Here is a 14,135-nt window from a genome sequence, read left to right as displayed (position 1 = left end):
ATGAAGACTATAATGTAATTCATTTCAAGTGAGAAAAGAACTTTAGATGAATGTGTTTTTGTTTGTTTTATGTGTGTGTTCTTCCTGACTTTCCACCTGTTGTCACCTTAACCATTCGGTCCTGTAATATAAATCTTGCTTTGCATAATGGCTCTTAATAACACTGGACCGCAGGCGGCTGGTTGATTGAAAATGGCAGGAGGCAGATGGAGGCTTTTCTCACCGAGGTTTCCCGCTGAGTCAACAGATTCTGCCCTGTTTGCTGTATCCACGAACAGTAACAGCGATGGACAGCTGCACCTGTACTCTGCTCAGGACCTGCAGACGGACTTGTGCTTCTGCTTCTGGGTTCCTGCTCGTTGGCTCTGCTTCTGCTGCAGCACTGTTTAATGGGATGTTATAGCCATACAGATGGTTTGTTTCCAGCGTAAATATGTGCATTTCTACTCCAAGGTGCCACGGTGACAGTCTTTGGTCCTGCTAAGTTGTCCAAACACAGAGACACTTCTCCTGTCTCTCAAACATCAGATTGTTGCATTAACAAGTGTTGGAGTGCATTTTCTAGCACCTTTATTCAATTGTAAATACTGATAGAGGATATACAGATATCTGACTGTAGTTAAACCGGTTATATAGATCAAATAAAACACCCTAAAGCAGTGTTAGTGAAATCACCCCTCAATAGATACTTATTAATACATGAATTTATCACGCATCACGCATTTAAAGACTCGGATTACACGATTGGAGAAACAAAAGATAAATATGTTTAGGCTTTAAAAAGACAGAGGGGGGGGAAGAGTGAGAGTGATGAAGCTGAACAGAAAAGTCATTTTCGTATTACCTTATTTTTTTTTCTGTCAAAAGGCCAGATTTAAGAATGTTGTTCAGCCTTTTTTGAAAACATGTTCTGAGGTATTAAATAATACAATCATCACAGTCAACGCATGAATTGATAGTGAAAACTGTCGTTGTAGTCAGTTAGATATTTTCCAAAGGATATCCTGATGCTGTTTATCCTTGGATGAACCTGCATCCAGATGTGTGGAGAGAGGAGGAGGAGACAAGCAGACTGCAGAGGAGGGAGGGGAGGGATGGAGGAGGGTAGTGTTTGCTAGCGGATGAGCCACCGCCATGGAGTAGCCTCCTTACCAGCTCGTAAGTACCTTTCTTCCTCATCACCGACGCAAATGAGGCTGAGGCCGGTGAAAGAGAGCACATCGGGTTTTTTGTTGTGAGGAGGAGGAGGAGGAGGAGGAGGAGGAGGGGAGGAGACATGGAGAGTAGGAGGGAGGGGGGATGGGCTGGGCGTTGTGGGTGCAGGCATGTCGACCGGCAGGCGCATGCCGAGTCATTCAGAGGAAATGTTATTGACGCCGGCTCCAGATGTGTGTGTGTGTGTGTGTGTGTGTGTGTGTCCTAGCATTACTATACTTGTGGGGACCTACATCTGTCTACACAGTCAGGTGTGGGGACTCGCCTCCCTCATGGGGACACAATGGAGGTCCCCATGAGGGGAATCATTAATTTTAGGGCGAAGACCCTGTAAGGTTAAGGGTTAGGGTTAGGCATGTGTTGGTTATGGTTAAGGTTAGGATAAGTCTCCAGGACATGCATGTAAGTCAATGTAATGTCCCCTGAAGGTAGGTGTGTGTGTGTGTGTGTGTGTGTGTGTGTGTGTGTGTGGTGTGTGTGGTGTGGTGTGTGTGTGGTGTGTGTGTTGTGGTGTGTGTGTGTGTGGTGTGGTGTGTGTGTGTGTGTGTGTGTGGTGTGTGTGTGTGTGTGTGTGTGTGGTGTGTGTGTGTGTGGTGTGTGGTGTGTGTGTGTGTGTTGTGTGTGTGTGTGGTGTGGTTGTGTGGTTGTGTGTGTGTGTGTGTGTGTGGTTGTGTGTGTGTCCAATGGGTCTGTGGTTGTGTGTGTCCAATGGGTCTGTGTGTGTGTGTCCAATGGGTCTGTGGTTGTGTGTGTCCAATGGGTCTGTGGTTGTGTGTGTCCAATGGGTCTGTGGTTGTGTGTGTCCAATGGGTCTGTGTGGTTGTGTGTCCAATGGGTCTGTGGTTGTGTGTGTGTGTGTGTGTGTGTGTGTCCAATGGGTCTGTGATTGTGTGTGCGTGTGTGTCCAATGGGTCTGTGGTTGTGTGTGTCCAATGGGTGTGGTGTGTGTGTCCAATGGGTCTGTGGTTGTGTGTGTCCAATGGGTCTGTGGTTGTGTGTGTCCAATGGGTCTGTGGTTGTGTGTGTCCAATGGGTCTGTGGTTGTGTGTGTGTGTGTGTGTCCAATGGGTCTGTGGTTGTGTGCGTGTGTGTCCAATGGGTCTGTGGTTGTGTGTGTCCAATGGGTCTGTGGTTGTGTGTGTCCAATGGGTCTGTGGTTGTGTGTGTCCAATGGGTCTGTGGTTGTGTGTGTCCAATGGGTCTGTGGTTGTGTGTGTCCAATGGGTCTGTGGTTGTGTGTGTCCAATGGGTCTGTGGTGTGTGTCCAATGGGTCTGTGGTTGTGTGTGTCCAATGGGTCTGTGGTTGTGTGTGTCCAATGGGTCTGTGGTTGTGTGTGTCCAATGGGTCTGTGGTTGTGTGTGTCCAATGGGTCTGTGGTGTGTGTGTGTCCAATGGGTCTGTGGTTGTGTGTGTGTGTGTGTGTGTGTCCAATGGGTCTGTGATTGTGTGTGCGTGTGTGTCCAATGGGTCTGTGGTTGTGTGTGTCCAATGGGTCTGTGGTTGTGTGTGTCCAATGGGTCTGTGGTTGTGTGTGTCCAATGGGTCTGTGGTTGTGTGTGGATGCATTAAGTGTATGTATGTCTATCTATGATCGTTGCATGTTTTTATCTCACTGACGTTGCTCTCCGTACCTCCATTCACTGCCACGTCGTCATACCCTGTAGAGGCATGTCACCCTGAGCATGCACACAGACCCGTCACGCAGAGGCTGCAGGATCCAGAAATAGAGCAGGGACGTCCTCCATACAGTGTCTGTCATTGCAGCGTCAGCATCTTTCATTGTGCGTCTCATTATGGGAATCACAAAGCGTTTTCACAGTTAGCCTTCAGTGACGGGTGGCTGCATGTTGCTGGTTGATTACATCATAGGCTGTGCTTCTTTAAATGGACACTAGACAAGATATATGAAAAATGCACAAACCGATATGAACTTATTCATTGTAATGTCAAGAAAACATAAGCATTCGGCCGTGAAAATATTGCGATGTGTTTGTTCAAGGCATGTTTTTGCAAAACCTGCTTCCCCATGTAATGAGATTACGTTAGAGTCTCGTTTTTTTTTCACGTTTTCCGAATATCTGATGAACTATAGAGGGAAATGCTTCTGCATAAAAGTCTCACAAAATATCCTTGAAAACGAATCTATAATATGAAAGAAATTGAACAAGATTATAAAAGAGTTGGTTTGTAGAAAGTCAAAACAATTAACTTAAACGTATTGAAAACCTATTGACTTGCGTGATTCTTGTTTTTGAGTTTGTATTTTTACGTTTTATTGCACTTTCTTCGCAGAGAAGCATTGGCTAAATGAAATGTAATGGATTGTAATTGACGGATGAATTTAGGGGTATTAAGGTGTACCGCAGCCAGTGAATGTCATTCCTCTGCATTGTGTAGTGTGTTGTGTAGTTTGTGTTCTGATGTGGGTCACTGACGTGGAGCTGAGCTGGAATGTGCCGCTCAGTCAGATGTAGGTCAGTGTGCAACTCTGCTATCATGGCTCCTGTTGTGTCATACGTGGGAATGATGGCAGCGGTTCCCACACTCGGCTGCCTCAGTGCAGAGCCGGGTGATGGGCGTGAGTCCCACTGTGGACCGACGCTCAACGTCTCTGCTCTGTGAAGTAAGGTTGTCTTCACGCTGCGTCTCAAAGTGTCACAACTCTGATTCTCCTCCTCTCATATGAGACATGCAGCACCTCTGATGTGTTTTTAAAAGTCGTTGTGCAACAATGGAGATAGCTCCGAGGAATAAGATATATTTTAATCCCTTAGTGGTTTTATGGAAGTTGTAAACAATATAAAAAAGTAGAATCATCCCTATTGAGGCAAGGGGCCATTTCATTGGTTCATCGCAGGTACGTTAAAGAAAAGATGCAAACACTTGTGAAATTAGAGATAAAGAAATGTTCTTAATAATTTAGTGCGAGTAACACCTCAGGAGGATGTTTGTGTGATTTACTTTAGTGACCCTTTGATAGAAACACAAATATTGAGATTAGAGTTTTCATAATAATTCTTGACATTAAGAAGAATGTAGAATAACCTCTGTCAAGGTAGTCAATCTGAGAAGAAGTGCACACATTGCTGAAAAGGGGGATCCATGGAAACATTTAAAAAATATTTGGTGCAAGAGAACTCAAGAAAATGTTTGCACAATATTGGGATCACGTGTACAATGTTTGTGTTGTACGGTACTCCTTAAATTAGGTTTGTACAAAAGTAGAACAGGTTTCTTGATCTCTGGCCAGCAAATCTCCAGTGACACCTTCTTAAACATGATACTTTTCTCTCTGCAGAGTGGGAAAGCTGAAGGAGACGCTGGTGACGGTGCAGCAGCTGGATAAGAACATGAGCAATCTGCGGACATGGCTGTCTCGCATGGAGGCGGAGCTCGCCAAACCCGTGGTGTACGACGTGTGCCACAGCGAAGAGATCCAGAGGAAACTGGCTGAGCAGCAGGTGGGAGCAATGATCCTTGTTTAAATAAGCAGCATAACTCCATCCTGGAAGTCCAACTTAAAGGTCTCCTATCATGCAAAATGCACTTTTCGATGCCTTTTATACATAGATATGTGTCCCCGGTGTGTCAGGGAACTCACAAAGTGTCAGAAATAAAACCCTCTCTCTTTTCCTCCGTACTCAAATCTCTAAAAACGGGGGTACAACGGAGCTGATCCAGATTTGCGTCCGATATGACGTAATATCGGCAATGCAGACCCACAGCACTATCAGAAACGTTGCTATCAGAAACAATGCCTGCCGTGTTTTGGACGTAATATGGTCTGTGTTTACATTAGCATGGCTAGCACTCAGAGCTAACCTGTACTGGAGAGAGTGTAAAAAAGCAGGAAAAAAGGAACTCACTTTGTGGTAAACCCGCAAGAGAAAAATCATTTGAGCTTCATACTGTTTCAGAAATAATCCTTAATGTGGTTTAGAACAGGATATGGCGTTTAATCACGGCAGCATTGAGCTGTATCTGGGCAGAGTTCTCCTGATCAGATACTCAGCATATGCTTTTTTTCTCAAGCTAAGGACCTGCAGTTCTCTAACAGGGCTGAAATAGAGCGATATGAGGGATTTCTGAAATGCATGATCTGTTTGGTATTTTGAGCAAAGGCAAGGCAAGTTTATTCATATAGCACTTATCCGTACGCGACAATTCAAAGTGCTTTAAAAAACAAATTAAAATACTTTTTAGGAATAAATACAGTAAAACACATTATATATAATGGTATTTTACAACAGGCATTACAAAGCGGAGATAATAAAATAATAAAACTAAACACCACAGGTATACAATACATGTTTAAAAGGCATACTGTAGTTTGAATATGAGCAGCTCAATTAAAAGCAGCGGCAAAGAGATATGTTTTTAGTCTCGATTTAAAAATAGTAAGCGTTTCTGGGGACGCGCACGATTTGGGTAGTTTGTTCCAGAGTGTCGGGGCTTAACAGCTAAACGCTGCCTCTCCATGTTTTGTTGTTACTCTCGGAACCGATAGCAGACCCGTCCCAGAAGACCTGAGGCACCTTGATGGCTCGTAACTATGTAGGAGTTCAACAATATACTTTGGTCCTAAACCATGTAATGATTTAAAAACTAGCAATAGTACTTTAAAATCAATTATTTGGCCGACTGGAAGCCAATGTAAAGATTTCAGAACCGGACTGATGTGATCCACTCTTTTAATGTTAGTGAGGACTCGAGCAGCAGCGTTCTGAATCAGCTGCAGTTTTCTGATGCATTTTTTTGTCAGCCCTGTGAATACACTATTGCAGTAGTCGAGTCTACTAAAGACAAAAGCATGGACAAGCTTTTCTAAGTCCTGTTGTGGCATTAGATTTTTAATCCTCGATATGTTCTTCAGGTGATAGTATGCAGACCTAATCACCGTTGTAATGTGGCTGTTGAAATTCAGGTCTGAGTCCATCACTACACCTAGATTTATAGCTAGCAAAACACATCATAGACATGATTTTATATTTTTTTTATATATCTGAGACCCATAATATATATGCCTAAAAATAGCATGATAGTAGATCTTTAAGTTTGAATCATCTTTGGTCAATGAAAAAGTGAGGCTTTCTTCAGTTTAGCATCTAAATCAGGGGTTCTTAAAGTGCGGCCCGCGGGCCAATGGCGGCCCTCGGAAATGTTTCTGGCGGCCCGCGATAGTTAATGTGACACGCTGAAATGCATGCGTTATATTTTAATCCTCCATGGTTGTATCTAGTAAGAATTAGAATGGAATTTAAGAATGGTAAAACTGCGCCCCCGGGGTTGTCATTCCTAAATTATGAATGACAGCTTGTGGAAAGTTTGCTAGACTACTGGTTGCATGGCAACTAGGCATCTCGCGAGTTGCGGTAATTGGTTAGTTCAATAAAGAAAGGATTTGTTTTGGAATTATTTTGTGTTCCGTTTTTTCTTGGGCGACCCTCAATCCAGTATTGGGTACCTAAATTGGCACTCACTCATTAAAACGTTGAGAACCCCTGATCTAAATCATGAAGGCCAAAGCTGGAGCTGTGTTCCTGCTTCGAGAGCCGCTCACCAAACCACAACCGCCAAAAGCGAAAAGCTCAAGGAATCAAGGTCAAATAATGTAATCATGGTTCTACGTGGAAGAACAACTAAACTTTTCACCAAAAGAAGCTTCCAAAGTGTTATCCCGGAGCGCGGAAAAATTTGGACTTTGCACCTCTAAAGAGTTTGCACATCTTTTAGGTAAAAATGAAAAAAGCTTTATAATGGCTCCACTTTGAAGGAAGACACAGTGGGGCACTTTGAGGGGATTTAAAGACAGGAAGTACTTTACTCACTCTACTGATGCACGCATGCTTCTAAACCCTTTGTGTTTTGGCCATCCTGTAGTGGTTTACAGCGTAATCACAGAAAAGTAGCAAAGGTATGCTTCAAAGTAACATCTCAGCGAGCTGCAGGGTGACGGATATTTGTCACGAGAAGCTGACACACTGAGACGGTAAATGCTCTGAGAGCCCGACCTCAGCCAGCGGCCTGCAGAAACGACTATAATTGAGTGTGTCACTCCTGTTGCAGCCTGCTTTACTGAAAGGAGAATTATTAATGCTTGGAGAGGCAAAAGGAAGGATGAGATCCACAGAGATAGATCCATACAGGAAGAGAGAGTAGGTGTTCTACTTCACTGCCTTCACTTGGCACCTGAAAGTGTGTGTTTGGTAGACAACAAAAAAAAGAAGTTTAGCAATCTGATGTGTTTTAATAAACTCCTGTTAATTAAATGGCATTAACATTGGGTTCTACAAACAAAAAGCTAATTTTCCTCACAAAAACTCATCTTGTCTCCCCGTAGCTTCTCTCATACCTCACTGCACCCCTTACTGTGATCCAGACACTGGTTTATTTAAACCCCACAGAAACTCAAAATGTTCGAAACTTTTAAACTGCTCAGCTCTGTCAAAAACATGTCAGGCAGGGTCTTTAAAGCCATTTTCCGGTTTGTAAAAAAGCTACTGACGTTTATAAAATGGCCAATTCTGCCAAGATCCTGCTGGTACTGCCAAAACCATCAGGTTGGATTAGTTTGCTTTTCTTTTTTCTTTTAGTTTATGATGGAGTGTGTGGTTAAAGCGCAGATATTTGCAAGGAGGTGAGTGACAGAAGAATATTTAAACCTTTAATTTGGACAGGGCTATATCTGAGGAAAGAGTAGCTGTCTGAAGAAAGAAAGAGAAGTAAAGAAAACACAAGTGGAATTGGTAGAGTGAAGAAGAACTACAGTTCGGGCCGGTATTAGTGAAAGAAGGCCAGCTGAAATAACGCCCTTGTGGACGGGCTTCTTCAAGCTTTCATGTGTCACCATGGAAACCCAGAGAGCGGTCATTTTGTACAAACAAGAGCTGACAAAGTGCTGTCCAGCTTCTGAGCGAGATACACGTTAAAAAAAAATCACAATCTGTTGTCGAAGTACTTAATAATAATTCATCTGGATTACTCTGTGGCTGACAGAAAACCATCAATACAATACGGGTTATTGTTCATCCATAAGAAAAAGTTTTTAACATATCTAACTATTAAATAGAGAGTTTAGTTTTGAGGCCAGTTGAGGCAACCGAGTGAATTGCGATATTGCGATGTAAAAATAGAATGTTAATGTCGTAAGGCAAAGTAGCATCTCAACCATAAAGTAACAAGTCTTTCCAGTGATCACTGAGCAACTGTTTGTCTATTCTCTAGTTTCCCATTCAAATAAATCCAACAGATTACATTTCAAATCTTCACACAGTAGTTTTTGGACTCATGTGTTGCCTTTATGTGCTGGTGGAAGTATCCAACATCTGGGACCAGGTTGTTTCTGTTTATTTTGACAGAGAAGCATCAATAAAAAATAGGTTAATGATTATGAAGTCTAGTTTTCTCCTGTTTTGACTGCGGCTTATAGGAATGCTTTGAAGAATATCCACTTTTCAAAAGTGTTTACTTCTGTTGCATTCAGGAACAAAAGCTTGTCTAAACTATTTGTGGTTTATTTGGACAGGTGGAATACTTGTTTTAGCTCAAACTCATTAGGAACATTGCAGAAAAAGTTAAAATGTAAGTGTACATTTCTTGATGGTTTACACACGGTGCTGTTTGCCTGCAGGAGCTGCAATGGGACATCGAGCAGCACACGGAGAGCGTGGCGTCGGTGCTGACGCTCTGTGACGTCCTGCTGCACGACGCCGACGCCTGCGGCAGCGACGCGGAGAACGACTCCATCCAGCAGACCACGCGCAGCCTGGACCGGCGCTGGAGGAACATCTGCGCCACGTCCATGGAGAGGAGGATGAGGTGAGCGGGCCGACAACTGAGCCACAAAATGATGAGAAATCTCCCCCGTGAAGTCTTTATTATGTCAGGATGGGTCACTGAGGGCAGGGTTAACTCAATCCCATCACCCTCTAACAAAAAGTCAAGGTTTTTTTTAAATATTTTTTTTATTCTTTTTTTATACTTGAAAAAAATCTGCTTTTGGATTCAAAGCATAATAAGTCAAACAAATTCATATAAATAAGTAAAAATTCATATAAATAAGTAAAAAACAAACAAAAGAAGCTTGAAGGCTTCTTTTGTTTGTTTTTTACTTATTATTTATTTTTTGTTAAATATATGAATTTGTTTTATTTTTTTAGGTATGGACAACATAAGTCAATAAATAAAAAGGAAAAAATTAAATAAGTTATCAGTCAGTTTTCATATGCATGTTTATAAAAAAGAACAGAGATGTATTTATTTGATTACCTGTCCCAGTTGCTCGGGTTTTATCAGTTGACCTTCCACATTGAAATGATCCATCTGTTGTCTCCAGGATCGAGGAGACCTGGCGTCTCTGGTGTAAGTTCCTGGACGACTTCTGTCGCTTTGAGGACTGGCTGAAGAGCGCTGAGATCACTGCGGCCAGCCCGGACTCTGCCAACGTGCTCTACACCAGCGCCAAGGAGGAGCTCAAGAAGTTCGAGGTGAGAGGAAACATCTCTTTTTAGTTGTTTTGATTTCTGTCAGCAGTCTTTCACTTTGGCAGAATAGTGGAAAGTGTGGGGTAAAAAGAAAGTCTGAGAAGAGGTCTTAAACCCCACAAGACTTCAAAGAAGGAGGTGTCTTTGGGAGTAAGGGTCAGAATCTGCAGTGGGATGTAGGTTCAATTCCATGAAGTGACACGAAAAGGTTATCAATCCTCCTGAGCTGCTGGAAGTGGAGGCAGTTTCAGGCTTATAAACTTTAATCTAATATATGAAAGAAAACAATGATGTGTGTTTGGTTTTTGAGGTATCTTTGTAAATCCAACCGTTAATAATTCAAGTTCCAATTAAACCATTCTTTTATATGGTATTACAGTTAAAGTGTTTTGGAAGTAGTGCCTTTTTAATAAAGAAATCTGGCATAAAACAAGAAAAGGGAATTTAAGTGGAATTTGGTAAAAAAAATGGGGAACACCTTACATTTTAAATTCCTAGGACATGTTGATCTTTGGTAACACATCAAGCTTAAAGTAATCCTGTCTTCTAGAAAACGTTAGCAGGTCCTTTATATTGACTCGTAAGTTGTTTCTGTTGTCCTGTCAGGCGTTCCAGCGGCAGGTCCACGAGCGTCTGACTCAGCTGGAGCTGGTCAACAAACAGTACCGCCGTCTGGCCCGGGAGAACCGCACCGACGCCGCCAGCAAACTCAAGCTCCTCGTCCAGGAGGGGAACCAGAGGTGGGACAGCCTGCAGAAGAGGGTGGTTTCCGTTCTCCGCAGACTCAAGGTGAGGCAGGGGGTTCAGGAGAGGATCTTTTCTTTACAATAAAGACCTCAGATCTCATTTAAATCATTAAGATATTTAAAGCGTCCTGAAACGGCAGCAGGAGGTCGATGATTTTGAACTCAAAGTAACTGCATGCGTGAAAATAAAACGAAATGAGCAGTGTAGGAAATACTGCTTTTCTTAAGTAGTAGTAGTAATACCAAAGTGTAGAATTACTGTTACAAGTAAACCTCTTGAATTGTACTAAAGTATACACATCAAAATATACTAAAATGACCAAAACTAATACTTTAAAACACTTGAAACTTTTCAAGACTTTTTTTATCCTGCCAGCGTCATAAATTATTTGTAAATGTATGTCGTATTAATAAAAAGAACCTGCAAAGTAACTTGAGTTGGCAAATACATGTAGTGGAGTAAAAAGAAAAATACTTCCTTCCAAAATGTAGTGGAGTAGCAGTATAAAGTAGCATATAGTGAAAAAATACTTAGCAGTACCTCATAATGTACTTAAGGGCAGTACTTGAGTAAATGTACGAGTCAGATAACGGTCAGAAAGCAGAGTGTATGGAGATGCAGCGGATCTGAGGGATCGCCCTGCTCTCCGCTCTAAGCCGGCAGGATTTAGGTAAGCTCTCCGACGGTGACGAGGCACCAGCGTCACGTTGCCAGGGAGACATTTGCATCACGACATGTGGAGCTGAGCAGATCAATATACTGTATGTATGTTGCTTTGAGTTAGGATGTTGTCAAAGAACTCAGCTGGTGTAGAAATCCACATCCTGGGAATTGGCAGCAGAGAGTCACCAGCGGTTTATATATTCCTATTGCTGTTGTTATTTGTATTTATACTGTAACTTAAATGTTTTCTCATTATCTTTGTGTGATCGGTCTTATCCCGGTATTCAGTCTTATTGCTGTCGGACACCTGCATCTCCCTACAGGGATTCATAAAGGGTTAATGTGCTTAATCAAGCTTAAAGTAATTAAGTAGTAAGTAACTATGTTATATAGTCACAGTGGTTTATTCCCAGAATAGAGATGAATGAGAGAAGGCTGCTAAGATACAATTCATTTAATGCACAACAGGGATGTGTACATGAAACACATGCCGTTCTAATGACATTTGAGCTCAGTTGGAGAGAATGGATGTTGTGTTATTCGACACCAGTGCTCGTCAGAGAATCATGGTTTCTTAACTCAAACTAATGTTGTTACATGCTATGCTCTGAACTAGTTAGAACCATCCTCTGCTCTGTGCTCCTGCAGCACTTCACCTCTCAGAGAGAGGACTTTGAGGGGACTCGGGAGGGGATCCTGGTCTGGCTCACAGAGATGGACCTGCAGCTCACCAACGTGGAGCATTTCTCCGAGAGCGACGTCGAGGACAAGATGAGGCAACTCAACGTAAGTCTGCTCCTGCTGGCAGCTACACAAAGCACAGCGCCATCTTGTCTTTAACCCGGGCTTCCTTAGTGACCCAATGGCTTCTTCTCCCCTTTAATGTTCAGGGCTTCCAGCAGGAAATCACTCTGAACACCAACAAGATCGACGCTCTGATTGTGTTCGGGGAGAACCTGATCCAGAAGAGCGCCCCTCTGGACGCCGTGCTGATGGAGGACGAGCTGGAGGAGCTGCACTCGTACTGCCAGGAGGTGTTCGGCAGGGTGTCCCGCTTCCACCACCGCCTGGTGCACCGCCGCCCGGTCAGTGAGCGCAGGGACAGCAGGGACAGCAGTCACAGTAGATGCTTTTATTATTACAAATGATTACGTTTCAGGCTTTTCTTTATAGTAATTATAAGATGTTGTAAAGCAAAAGGAACGAATGATCCACAGAAAACAAATCAAAGAACATGTAAAAAATATTCCTTATTATAAGGCAATGTTTTTTGTTTAATTGTGTTCTCACTGAGTAAGTGAGGGTTTCAATACTCAATATAAAAAAAGAATATAAACAAATTATTGCATAAAAATATAAATAATAATAAAGAAACGAATAAAGAAACACAGAAAATATATAAATTATAAAAACAAAATCATCATCGAGTATGAACTAAACTATGTAAGGCTAAAAAAATTATTTGTCAGTTTCACACATGGCTTGTCCAGAAGAGAGACTAAATATGTGTTACAGTGGTACGTTTCACTTTTATTATTTTAAGTAAATGTTTATGGCTTTACCAATAAAACCTTTTATTTTGGAGGAGTACTGCTCTTTTTGTTATTCATCCTACTTGAAATCATTCAATTGTCTGTCTAATCAAACATGGAGGACAATATGTATGTGTCTCTCATCAGGGACACATACGTCTAACCAGACTAAATCAGTTTTTGTTACTTACTTTTCCCTTCTTTAATATTTGGAAGTTCCTGGAGGAGGAGAGGGATCTATCAGACCTGGACGACTCCCCCGACCTGACCGGTGGGACGTCCTGGGAGGAGTCGAGGAAGAAGGAGGAGGAAGAGGAGGATGTTCCAGCAGGAGGGGCAGCGGGACGGCAGGTCATGTGTCAGCTCCTCGCCCCCCCCTGGAGCGGTCGGGCAGAGAGACGCCCGTCAGCGTGGACTCCATCCCGCTGGAGTGGGACCACACTGTGGACGTGGGAGGGTCTTCATCACATGAGGATGATGAGGAGGACACCACATACTTCAGCACCCTGTCAGGTAATAACTGCTGCTTATAGGCTGAACTTCTTTGTGTTGTGGTGTTATATGTGTATACATTATTTTAATAATCTTTCACATTTTCCAATAGCTTGAAGAAATAATAAAACGTTATAAATAAATGTATAATATGAATAAAATCTGAAGAATAATTAAAGTACAACCAAGGATTGCTTTTCATCAGTTTTCCAAAATAAATAAATAAGGTAACAACCTTGGATTAAATTCGGTTAAACATTCAAACATTTCAAAGAACTGAGAGTTTACGAGAACAGTTTTTCTGAGAAAACCAAGTCCAAGATATATACTGTAGCGCCGTGAAGAAAACCTCAGTGCATTCTTGAGCACAGCAGAGCTCCAAACAGTCGCGGTGCCCAGAAACAGCTAAATGAACGGTTTCCTGTGATTGACGTTTCCAAGTTCCACTTATTTGCAAGTTGGTTTCCAGACTGTAGAGGAATTAAAGGAGACCAAAGAAAGTTAGAGAGTTTGAAGAATAACCAACACTTAAAGGTGGGGTAGGTACGTTTCAGAAACCGGCTCGAGATACACTTTTTGTTATTTTCCATGGAATGCTCTTAACATCCCGATAGCAATGAATATCTGAAGTGCTTTGACAAAAAATACATAACAAAATGTCTTCGGTCTTCTCCTCTTTCTCCGTAGGGAAGTCAGTGAGCGACCCCCCCAGCTGGCACCAGCCCGTCTCACCTGAAAGGAAACGAGTTCCCAGAGAAATGATCCGAGGCCTGAGCGCGTCTCCTTCACACACCTCCAGCACTCCCTTCCACCAGCAGGGCTACGTAAGGACACACACATTGAGATCCAAGCGCCACCATCTCAGGAATCTAGGTTTCATTTTTTTGATCAGTGTTTTAAGCTGTGTGTGTGTGTGTGTGGGTGTGTGTGTGTGTGTGTGTGTGTGTGTGTGTGGTGTGTGTGTGTGTGTGTGTGTGGTGTGTGGGTGTGTGTGTGTGTGT

At 42.6% G+C, this 14,135-nt stretch overlaps 1 protein-coding gene across 1 annotated transcript in view; it reads left to right on the top strand.

The window, feature by feature from the left end:
* The window catches only part of syne2b (spectrin repeat containing, nuclear envelope 2b), a 154,436-nt gene that overhangs the window by 134,086 nt on the left and 6,215 nt on the right, over positions 1-14,135 (top strand). The window contains 9 exon segments of the mRNA XM_071201671.1: positions 4,516-4,678; positions 8,848-9,035; positions 9,553-9,703; positions 10,307-10,489; positions 11,759-11,896; positions 12,001-12,195; positions 12,859-13,009; positions 13,012-13,155; positions 13,822-13,958. Of these exon segments, the coding sequence (XP_071057772.1) occupies positions 4,516-4,678; positions 8,848-9,035; positions 9,553-9,703; positions 10,307-10,489; positions 11,759-11,896; positions 12,001-12,195; positions 12,859-13,009; positions 13,012-13,155; positions 13,822-13,958 (1,450 nt within the window).

Source organism: Pseudochaenichthys georgianus, chromosome 22 (genome assembly GCF_902827115.2).
Source record: "Pseudochaenichthys georgianus chromosome 22, fPseGeo1.2, whole genome shotgun sequence".
Classification (NCBI taxonomy): Eukaryota; Metazoa; Chordata; class Actinopteri; order Perciformes; family Channichthyidae; genus Pseudochaenichthys; species Pseudochaenichthys georgianus.
The sequence above is the reverse complement of the archived record's forward strand: the minus strand, read 5'-3'. Positions and strand labels throughout refer to the sequence as shown.